At 41.7% G+C, this 12,428-nt stretch overlaps 1 protein-coding gene across 2 annotated transcripts in view; it reads left to right on the top strand.

Moving 5' to 3' along the window:
* LOC120051029 (receptor-type tyrosine-protein phosphatase mu-like) overlaps nucleotides 1-12,428 on the top strand; it is a 315,310-nt gene that overhangs the window by 118,912 nt on the left and 183,970 nt on the right. For both annotated transcript variants that reach the window (XM_038997620.1, XM_038997619.1), the window contains exon 7: nucleotides 2,695-2,988. In XM_038997620.1, coding sequence (XP_038853548.1) covers nucleotides 2,695-2,988 — 294 coding nt within the window. The remainder of the gene's footprint in view (nucleotides 1-2,694; nucleotides 2,989-12,428) is intronic.

The following is a 12,428-nucleotide window of genomic DNA, read 5'->3' as shown; positions in this document are numbered from 1 at the left end:
ATAAAGAGAGACCTAAGGCAGCAACACATGACAACACAGGATGGTAGCAACACAACATGATAACAACATGGTAGCAACACAACATGGCAGCATCACAAAACATGGTACAAACATTATTTGGCATAGACAACAGCACAAAGGGCAAGAAGGTAGAGACAACAATACATCACGCAAAGCAGCCACAACTGTCAGTAAGTGTGTCCGTGATTGAGTCTTTGAAGAGATTGAGATAAAACTGTTCAGTTTGAGTGTTTGTTGCAGGTTGTTCCAGTCGCTATCTGCAGCGAACTGAAAAGACGAGCGACCCGTGTGTGTGTGTGTGTGTGTGTGTGTGTGTGTGTGTGTGTGTGTGTGTGTGTGTGTGTGTGTGTGTGTGACTTTCATTGACTCCAGGATGTACAATATCCTGATGAGTGTAAATCACAATTGAGTCAGGCTTCACCCCCCAGTGGACACATTATAGACAGTGGTATGGAGCTGTAATTCACAAAGTGAGTGCTGATCTAGGATCAGGACCTGTCCATCTCATTCATTGTAATCTAAAAGTCACAAATGGACCTAGATCAGCACTGCTACTGTGAGACATACGGCCCCTGGGCAGACAGAGACAGACATTCTGTCCCTTCCATCTCATAGAAAGGTGACACGTTATGAGGCCAGGCTTGCACCTGCCCCAGCCAGTCTGCCAGTAAGACGGATGAGCCATTATTTCACCAGTAATTGGGGTTCTCCCTGGTTCCAATCGATATCAGCGGCCCTGGACATGGTGTGTCTGTGTGAACTACACACACCTCCAGCGGCGACGAAATACTCTGAGGTCCTGTTTTTTTACAAGTCTTGATGGCTCAATATCGTATGGGAATAAGATGACTGTTAAATACAGATGTAGGATCTTAATTTGATCACTCTTTTGTTGCTGAGAATTGTCCTACACCACAGGAAATGCAGATGAGCTTTGCGATTTACATAAATTCACTGAAAACCCACACACACACGGTTAAATTAACAGTATTGCACTTTTCATGTAGCCTACTTTTGGCTAGCTATCAAGCAACATTATGGACTCAATGTTCAAATCCTATTGCTGCAGGATTATTTTGCTGTGACGATATAGGTCAAATTAAGATCATACATCTGTAATTGAATATACTATATTTAGGGAATGTCCTCATATGCACCTTCTATATAAAAAAAACTGTTATTGGAGAGAATCTGGAGAACTCAACTGGACTTTTCTAAGATAAAATCCTCACAGGGACATGAGTCACTCAGACTGATATCCAATTCTTATCTATTTAGTTACGTTAGGGCTAATAAATGCACCAGAGTTTTCAGACTTAGTCATACAGTCACCAGGACACCTGACTGGCTTGTCGGACAAGCTATCATCAGGGCAAAGACTAATTACAGGGCAAGTCACTAGCTGTGTATGTGTGTGACAGAAGGATTGACAGTCCCATTCGTGTGAGACACTCATCACGCAAGAAAAGAGGGAGAGGAGAGGGGCCATATCAAACTTCAAAGGCCAACACTGGGCTGTGTTTAGACCGAACATGCTGATGCTGACATGTAGTTACTAGTCATAGCTGTAGGACAGCGTCACACGTCCATGGAAGTCGAGCCTGTCACTCCCTAGACCAGACAAAGAAAAAAAACCTGACCCTTAGTCATAGAACAACAGACCAAAAAACGGTGAGAAAACATTCCCCCTCACAATGGACAGGAATTGTCTCATTGTCTTATCGTCGATGATTGAACACGATAGACTGGCTTTGGCAAAATGAATCCTTCTCAGAGGTCTCTTCGGGGAGACAAAGAGAAAAGAGAGATGGGTGGAGGAGAGGAGAGGGAGATTATTGAAATGGGTCACGGGAGAAATGGAGCAGGACCGGTGGGAGTGATGAGTAATGGGATTCAGGTTGGCTGTTCTATCGGCGAAGGTCAGGAAATTAATTGGTTTAACTCATTACCTCGCTTTTGATCTCTCTCCGTTTCACCGTGCTCTCCGCTTCAGCCCGTTACTCCTGGCTTTGTGTGAGGCACCGCCACTACAATCACTTAATTGCTCTTACTTAAGATTTAAGCTTCCGATATCATGCTAACATGTTTTCTATTTCTCTACAGACTCAAGTTGGATGTAATTGAGAATGTTGAGCTCTATTCTGTTCTTTTTGCAGAGTAAACCGGTGGTATTTGCATAGTTTGTGTGTTTATCTATGCTCACTGCAGGTTTAGCGCAGGGTGCTATTTGCCATCTCCCTTGTATAGCAGAGTCAAGGTGAATCATCAAGAAACAGAACACATTTTGCAATGTAATATCAGTTCCTGGAACCATATGAATGAAAGCCCCTAGAGAGTAAATATATATAGTGTCTCTGGGGATAAAATAATTCATATATTATAAAGTATTAAAATAACTGGCCTGTTTTTACCAATTTTCTATTAAATATTACCTGTAATTAATGGCAATATGAGTGAAATAGTTTTTTTCCCATGACAACATCCTCTATAAGGAAGTAGCAAGCATTTTGAAACGGTCTGTTTGAGATACAAGTTCCAGGTGGGGTTTTTGAGTTTGTTTTTTTTCTCCTCCTATTTATGCTTTGGCCACATACGAGTGGTATTTATCTACCAATTGAAATGCCCATTTAAGACTCCTCATCTAACCCTAATCTCTTCCTCTTTGACCCCCAGAGCCCCCGGTGCCCATCGCTCCGCCCCAGCTCACCGCCGTGGGTGCAACCTACCTGTGGATCCAGCTCAACGCCAACTCCATCAATGGTGACGGGCCCATCGTGGAGCGGGAGGTCGAGTACCGCACGGTGGCGGGCAGCCTCATCGACAACCAGCCCGTGGACAAGACCACACACAAAATCGGCCACCTGGACCCCGACACGGAGTACGAGATCAGCGTGCTGCTCACCCGGCCCCTGGACGGAGGAACTGGGGCGCCCGGACCCCCCCTGAGGGCCAAGACCAAGTGTGCTGGTGAGTCCAATGCAAAGACACACACACACACACCCCATTAGAGTAGGAGAAGGCCCTTTCTCCGTGTAATACATTATGGTGTACAGTTACATACTAGCAGTTATACAGTACTTGGTGTAATGACACACTATTTTCAGCACAGTCATACATTATACAGTTGGACCCTGTCGCTATACAGTGGTGCTTACTTACGGCTGTTCATTGACATTTACTTCAGCGGGAGTGGTAAGTGGGGCAATACATACACCACTTTAGCTACACGCAATGTACAGTCAGTTGCAGTGAGGCCCTTTGATAAAGTGACACTGTCATGAAATGAATAGCCCGGGCACTATATACTTAACTTGTTATGCAATTACACATCTGAAGAATACTTTAGATACTCACATTCTACAAATTCAGTACACTTACTGGCAAAAACCATGCACTCATACTCAACATTTTAAACTACCTGTTTCATGGGGCAGACGTCAATACTCTACGTGAACCATGGGAATGTCTGAGTTAAATTTTCATGGATGGATCTCAGTTTCAGCCTTTAGGGGCTTGCAGTGTCTGGCCGTTCACTCTCCACCCACACACACAGCTTAATTTCCCCCTGGGTCTGGGTCTGTCTAGGTGACCACAGGGGCTGATGGGATGTGAGGAATGTGAGAGCGTCTGACTGCAGGAGAAGAGAGGAATCTCCTGTATCCACTTTCCCTGTAGCAGGAGGTCCACTTTCCCTGTAGCAGGAGGTCTGGGTGGCCAGTGCCTCCTTCACAGTAAAGCATACCTTCTGGCTTAAGTCAAGTGTTTAACATTCCATCGCAAAGGGATGTACAACATCTATCAGCATGATATGCAAGCATACATTAGATTGTCTATTATATTTCTGGACTACCATGAACATGAGTGTGGTGCTGGATATGATCAGGGCTTGGTATGTGATGCTCGGTAGTATAGGTGATTAAAGTCGTATTATCTCTCTGTGGTTTGGTGACAGCTTGACAAGACATCACGTTTTCAGTGTCAGGCGGGAGAACGGACCATCCACAGCTCTTTTGGGATTGGGAAGAGGATATATTGCTTCCTCTCTTTTGTGATGGAGGTGGTTGCAGAGGGGAGGCTGACTGACCCAGGAGTGACACAAGGGTGATGGATGGCCCTACATGTCTCGTCTTAAAAGCGCTTCCTCTCTGTGGAGGATGAAACGTTTTTATATCTGATTTCCCTGACTGTCTCTGAGCTGCTAAAAGTTTCAGAGGAGGGTTGTTCCTTTGCTCTTACCCCCCCATATAACCACTATTTTCAGAGCAGTTCAACAGTTTTTAATTGAGCCAAAGTCGCTCTCACAAAGCCGTTCAATTTCAATCAAATCAAATTTTAATCAATGACACATTTCATTAGAGGAATTATGAATTGATTCTTCTCACTCCACACCCCCTGACCAATACCCATTAGGCATATCACTATTAATTATAGATTTTCATACAAAAACAATTAGATCAGCCTCCCATTCAGAATTTCAGATAGTGTCCTACCCAAAAGAGACAAATGGTAGTCGTATTTAGTAGAGCTGAGCGATTGGTGCTTTTTGAGGTTGGTTCGGTTTCGGTTCGACTATAAAAAATTATCACGGATTTTGATTTCGATATTTCATTTTTTTTATATATTAAATGCATTATGAAATAATGACATTCAAATTATTAGGGCTTTTTAATGGAAATGCCAAAGCCAAACATACTGAACATTCAATTACCAATTCAGTTGTTTCTGTCAGGTCCACACATAGAAATAGGAAATTTCAATAAATAATAAAATATTTCAGTTGTGTATATTACTTAGTTTTATGACTTTATAATTTTTCATTCCTTAAAGTCAGCATCTCTTCTCTGCTCAGGCAGTATCAGACAGCCCAGACAGCCATCTAACATTATCTATGTTCTCCCCATACTGTACTGTCTTTAGTCATCCTATTAAGCTAGGCTAGCCTGCCTAAGTATGCTTCAGAGCTGTCTGACAATCATTTTACCTGTTCTTCAAAGTAGATGAGGCATACTTTCATGAACTCTCTATTAGAGGTCGACCGATTATGATTTTTCAACGCCGATACCAATTATTGGATGACCAAAAAAAGCCGATACCGATTAATCGGCCGATTTATTTTATTTTATTTGTAATAATGACAATTATAACAATACTGAATGAACACTTATTTTAACTTAATATAATACATCAATAAAATCAATTTAGCCTCAAATAAAAAATGAAACATGTTCAATTTGGTTTAAAATAATGCAAAAACAAAGTGTTGGAGAAGAAAGTAAAAGTGCAATATGTGCCATGTAAGAAAGCTAACGTTTTAAGTTCCTTGCTCAGATCATGAGAACATATGAAAGCTGGTGGTTCCTTTTAACATGAGTCTTCAATATTCCCAGGTAAGAAGTTTTAGGTTGTAGTTATTATAGGAATTATAGGACTATTTCTCTCTATACGATTTGTATTTCATATACCTTTGACTATTGGATGTTCTTATAGGCACTTTAGTATTGCCAGTGTAACAGTATAGCTTCCGTCCCTCTCCTCGCTCCTACCTGGGCTCGAACCAGGAACACATCGACAATAGCCACCCTCGAAGCAGCGTTACCCATGCAGAGCAAGGGGAACAACTACTCCAAGTCTCAGAGCGAGTGACGTTTGAAACGCTATTAGCGCGCACCCCGCTAACTAGCTAGCCATTTCACATCGGTTACACCAGCCTAATCTCGGGAGTTGATAGGCTTGAAGTCATAAACCGCGCAATGCTTGAAGCACAGCAACGAGCTGCTGGCAAAACGCACGACAGTGCTGTTTGAATGAATGCTTACGAGACTGCTGGTTTCTACCATCGCTCAGTCAGACTGCTCTATCAAATCATAGACTTAATTATAACATAATAACACACAGAAATACGAGCCTTAGGTCATTAATATAGTCGAATCCGGAAACTATCATCTCGAAAACAAAACGTTTATTCTTTCAGTGAAATACGGAACCGTTCCGTATTTTATCTAACGGGCGGCATCCATAAGTCTAAATATTCCTGTTACATTGCACAACCTTCAATGTTATGTCATAATTACGTAAAATTCTGGCAAATTAGTTCGCAACAAGCCAGACGGCCCAAACTGTTGCATATACCCTGACTCTGCGTGCAGTGAACGCAAGAGAAGTGACACAATTTCACCTGGTTAATATTGCCTGCTAACCTGGATTTCTTTTAGCTAAATATGCATGTTTAAAAATATATACTTCTGTGTATTGATTTTAAGAAAGGCATTGATGTTTATGGTTAGGTACAGTCGTGCAACGATTGTGCTTTTTTCGCAAATCCGCTTTTGTTCAATCATCCCCCGTTTGGCGAAGTTGGCTGTCTTTGTTAGGAAGAAATAGTCTTCACACAGTTTGTAATGAGCTAGGCGGCCCAAACTGCTGCATATACCCTGACTCTGTTGCAAGAGAAGTGACACCATTTTTCCTAGTTAAAAGAAATTCATGTTAGCAGGCAATATTAACTAAATATGCAGGTTTAAAAATATATACTTGTGTATTCATTTTAAGAAAGGCATTGATGTTTATAGTTAGGTACACGTTGGCGCAACGGCAGTCCTTTTTCGCGAATGCCACCGCATCGATTATATGCAACGCAGGACACGCTAGATAAACTAGTAATATCATCAACCATGTGTAGTTAACTAGTGATTATGATTGATTGATCGATTGTTTTTTATAAGTTAAGTTTAATGCTAGCTAGCAACTTACCTTGGCTTCTTACTGCATTCGCGTAACAGGCAGGCTCCTCGTGGAGTGCAATGTAATCAGGTGGTTAGTGCGTTGGACTAGTTAACCGCAAGGTTGAATCCCCGAGCTGACAAGGTAAAAATCTGCCGTTCTGCCCCTGAACAACTGACTTTTAACTGACTTGCCTAGTTAAATAAAGGTGTAAAAAAATATACACTGCTCAAAAAAATAAAGGGAACACTAAAATAACACATCCTAGATCTGAATGAATGAAATATTCTTATTAAATACTTTTTTCTTTACATAGTTGAATGTGCTGACAACAAAATCACACAAATATTATCAATGGAAATCAAATTTATCAACCCATGGAGGTCTGGATTTGGAGTCACACTCAAAATTAAAGTGGAAAACCACACTACAGGCTGATCCAACTTTGATGTAATGTCCTTAAAACAAGTCAAAATGAGGCTCAGTAGTGTGTGTGGCCTCCACGTGCCTGTATGACCTCCCTACAACGCCTGGGCATGCTCCTGATGAGATGGCGGATGGTCTCCTGAGGGATCTCCTCCCAGACCTGGACTAAAGCATCCGCCAACTCCTGGACAGTCTGTGGTGCAAAGTGGCGTTGATGGATGGAGCAAGACATGATGTCCCAGTTGTGCTCAATTGGATTCAGGTCTGGGGAACGGGCGGTCCATAGCATCAATGCCTTCCTCTTGCAGGAACTGCTGACACACTACAGCCACATGAGGTCTAGCATTGTCTTGCATTAGGAGGAACCCAGGGCCAACCGCACCAGCATATGGTCTCACAAGGGGTCTGAGGATCTCATCTCGGTACCTAATGGCAGTCAGGCGAGCACATGGAGGGCTGTGCGGACCCCCAAAGAAATGCCACCCCACACCATGACTGACCCACCACCAAACCGGTTATGCTGGAGGATGTTGCAGGCAGCAGAACGTTCTCCACGGCGTCTCCAGACTCTGTCACGTGTTCAGTGTGAACCTGCTTTCATCTGTGAAGAGCACAGGGTGCCAGTGGCGAATTTGCCAATCTTGGTGTTCTCTGGCAAATGCCAAACGTCCTGCACGGTGTTGGGCTGTAAGCACAACCCCCACCTGTGGACGTCGGGCCCTCATACCACCCTCATGGAGTCTGTTTCTGACCGTTTGAGCAGACACATGCACATGCACACACAGACACATGCTGGAGGTCATTTTGCAGGGCTCTGGCAGTGCTCCTCCTGCTCCTCCTTGCACAAAGGCGGAGGTAGCGGTCCTGCTGCCTAACGTAGAATGCTTAAAAGTGTATCCAAGCCGAAAAGAACAGGTGTAATGGATTATGGTCATTGTAGTTAATGACCATATTTCCATGTTGAATGTTGTTCCATGTTGAATATTTACACTGAAAACTACCCAGCGTTCCATTGTTTTTATTATTATTTTTTATTTTTTAAATTTTTATTATGAACACAACAAATACAAAAAAACTGAAATATACAAACAGGAGTACATAGTTCTTGACTTAATTTGTCTAGTGAATTATTTTATTTCCCGTTGGGCTCGCATGGCCCCCCCGAACTACAGTACCAGTCAAAGTTACACACCTACTCATTCAAAGGTTTTTCTTTATTTTTACTATTTCCTACGTTGTAGATTAGTAGTGAAGATATCAAAACTATGAAATAACACATATGGAATCATGTAGTAACCAAAAAAGTGTTAAACAAATCAACATATATTTAGCCATCCTTTGCCTTGATGACATATTTGCACACTCTTGGCATTCTTTTATTTTATTTAACCTTTATTTAACTAGGCAAGTTGATTAAGAACAAATTCTTAATTTACAATGACGGCCTACCCCGGCCAAACCCTCCCCTAACCCGGTCAACTCTGGGACAATTCTCTCAACCAGCTTCACCTGGAATGCTTTTCCAAAAGTCTTGAATGCTGAGCACTTGTTGGCTGCTTTTCCTTCACTCTGCTGTCCAGCTCATTCCAAACCATCTTGAATCGGTTGAGGTCAGGGGATTGCGGAGGCCAGGTCATCTGATGCAGCACTCCATCACTCTCCTTCTTGGTCAAATAGCCCTTACACAGCCTGGAGGTGTGTTGGATCATTGTCCTGTTGAAAAACAAATTATAGTCCCACTAAGCGCAAACCAGATGGGATGGCGTATCGCCTCGGAATGCTGTGGTAGTCATGCTGGTTAAGGATGCCTTGAATTCTAAATAAATCATTGACAGTATCACCAGCAAAGCACCCCCACACCATCACACCACCACCTGCATGCTTCACGGTGGGAACCACACATGCAGAGATCATCCGTTCACCTACTCTGCATCTCACAAAGACACTGCAGTTGGAACCAACAATCTCAAATTTGGACTCATCAGACCACAGGACAGATTTCCACCGGTCAATTGTCCATTGCTCGTGTTTCTTGGCCCAAGCAAGTTTTTTCTTCTTATTGGTGTCCTTTAGTAGTGGTTTCTTTGCAGCTATTCAACCATGAAGGCCTGATTTCACGCAGTCTCCTCAGAACAGTTGATGTTGAGATGTCTTACTTGAACTCTGTGAAGCATTTATTTGGGCTGCAGCAGAGGTAACTCTGGGTCTTCCTTTCCTGTGGCGGTTCTCATGAGAGCCAGTTTCACCATAGCGCTTGATGGTTTTTGGAAGAAACTTTAAAAGTTCTTGACATTTCCCGGATTGACTGACCATGTCTTAAAGTAATGATGGACTGTCATTTCTCTTTGCTTATTTGAGCTGTTCTTGCCGTAATATGGGCTTGGTCTTTTACCAAATAGGGCTATCTTCTGTATACCATCCCTACCTTGTCACAACACAACTGATTGGCTCAAATGCATTAAGAAGGAAAGACATTCCACAAATTAACTTTTAACAAGGCACACCTGTTAATTGAAATGTATTCCAGGTGACTACCTCATGAAGCTGGTTGAGAGGATGACAAGAGTGCAAAGCTGTCATCAAGGCAAAGGGTGGCTACTTTGAAGAATCTCAAATATAAAATATATTTAGATTTGTTCAACACTTTTTTTGGTTACTACATGATTCCATATGTGTTATTTCATAGTTTTGATGTCTTCACTATTATTCTACAATGTAGAAAATAATAGAAATAAAGAAAAACCCTTGAGTGAGTAGTTGTGTCCAAACTTTTGACTGGTACTGTAAATGGAATTCAAGTTATTAACTGACATCGGTCAATTGAATTGGTTAATCACTCAGCACTACTATTTATTGTTATTCAATTCCAGTCAAACACAGCTCTAATTAATCATTAGCATCTAAGGTAGATACACTCCTCTGGTGTCTTCTGAGGAGTCTCACAGCTAACTGCTTTTAACTGGAGGTGCTGCTACATTAGCTGCTAGCTCATTAGGTGGCTAATGCTAAATTCATTAGTGCGCTGTGCAGAGGGAGCACGCCCCTATCCACATTGATGGCACCACAGTGGAGAAGGTGGAAAGCTTCAAGTTCCTCGGCGTACACATCACTGATGATCTGATATGGTCCACCCACACACAGTGTGGTGAAGAAAGCGCAACAGCGCCTCTTCAACCTCAGGAGGCTGAAGAAATTTGCATTGGCCCCTAAGACCCTCACAACATTTTACACAATTGAGAGCTTCACAATTGCACAATTGAGAGCTTCCTGTCGGGCTGTATCACCGCCTGGTACGGCAACTTCCCTATATACATAGACATGGAATCACTGTTCACTTTAATAATGTTTGCATACAGCTTTACTAATTTCATATGCATATACTGTATTCTATTCTACTGTATTTTAGTCAATGCCACTCCGACATTGCTCGTCTTAATATGTCTTAATTTCGTTATTTTACTTTTAGATTTGTGTGTATTGTTGTGAATTGTTATATTACTGCACTAATGGAGCTAGGAACACAAGCATTTCGCTACACCTGCAATAACATCTGCTAAATATGTGTATGTGACCAATAAAATTGTATTTGATTTGCCACTCTACTCTCTACAGCCTATGGGCTAGAGAGGCTATGTAGCCGCAAGTACTCATAAGAGTGGAATTGCTCAATTGTATTTAGGTAAATCAGCATTTCATTATTTATTCAACTTGTCTCCTTTAGGAACACAGCCCCCACCTCAGTGATAGAATACTAGAAAAGACAGGCACGAGGGGGTTTGTTTGGGAGGGGTTGTTTGTCAACAACCTCCTCAGAAGTGAATCAATCACAGAAAGGCAGCTTGTGTTTTGTCCAGTTAGTCGTTAGCAAAGAGGAGATCTCTTAGTGCTCCGAGCTACAAGACAGACAGGAAAAGCCGAACCATCCTAACATGAATATGACCTTAACGATCTACTGTGCTTTAGTAATTTCATCTTTATGGACAGTTAGGAGTGATTAAATCTCAAATGGGGGAGAAGGAGAGCGAGCAAGGGAGTTAAACTTCAATAGGATGTAGAACGGGGAGAAGATAAGCTAGATGTGGGGACAAAGGAGGAGAACTTGGGATGGAAAGAGGGAAGTGCGTAGGGGAAGTGAGGGTGACTGAGGTATGTGAGGTGAGTGAGGGAAGATAAGTGGAGCACTTTTAAAGTAACTGTCCACTGTTGCCATATTTCTATGAAATATCACCTATAATTAATTACAATGTAAGTGAAATAGTTTTCCTTCCAAAAAATTGTAATTAAGTATGTTAAAAAGCAGCTTTTCTGTGTTGGAATGGTATGGGCGTACTCCAACAGGCTTATACCGGTTGCTAAAGATAGTAATGTGAGTAGACCGCTGATTGGCCAGCTCATCCTCCTCAGGAGCATGACATCATCCTAAAAAATAGCAAGCATTTTTTAAACTGTCTGTATGAGATACAAGTTTGAGTTGTTTTTTTGGGGGGTGTTTTTTCTTCAATTTTAGCTTTGGTCAGAAAATGCGAGTATAATATGAGTCAACAACATGTGGCGATGAGTTAACCTGTTTGGCGTGCAAGCCTGACGTCGGTACACTTATGACAACAGCCACTTCAAGTGCAGGGCGCGAAATTCAAAAGATATTTTTTTTTAAATATTTAACTTTCACACATTAACAAGTAAAATACAGCATATGAAAGGTACACATCTCGTGAATCCAGCCAACATGTCCGATTTTTAAAATGTTTTACAGGGAAGACAAAATATGTAAATCTATTAGCTAACCACGTTAGCAAAAGACTCCACTTTTATTACTCCATCAGTTTTTGACTCCATCAGTAGCTATCACAAATTCGGCCAAATAAAGATATAAATAGCCACTAACCAAGAAACAACCTCATCAGATGACAGTCTGATAACATATTTATTGTATAGCATATGTTTTTTTCGAAAAATGTGCATATTTCAGGTATAAATCATAGTTTACATTGCAGCTACATTCAGAAATTGCACCGAAAGCAGCCATAATATTTACAGACACCAACGTCAAATACCTAATTACTCATCATAAAACATTTCTGAAAAATACATAGTGTACAGCAAATGAAAGACAGGCATCTTGTGATGCCAGACAATATTTCCGATTTATTAAGTGTTTTACAGCGAAAACAAAATGTAGCGTTATATTAGCTTAGCACAATAGCCAGAAACACTTGGGCGCCGGCGACTACGACAGATATATGAAACAACATCATAAAATG

The sequence above is a fragment of the Salvelinus namaycush genome, chromosome 7, assembly GCF_016432855.1.
Source record: "Salvelinus namaycush isolate Seneca chromosome 7, SaNama_1.0, whole genome shotgun sequence".
Taxonomy (NCBI): domain Eukaryota; kingdom Metazoa; phylum Chordata; class Actinopteri; order Salmoniformes; family Salmonidae; genus Salvelinus; species Salvelinus namaycush.
The sequence above is the reverse complement of the archived record's forward strand: the minus strand, read 5'-3'. Positions and strand labels throughout refer to the sequence as shown.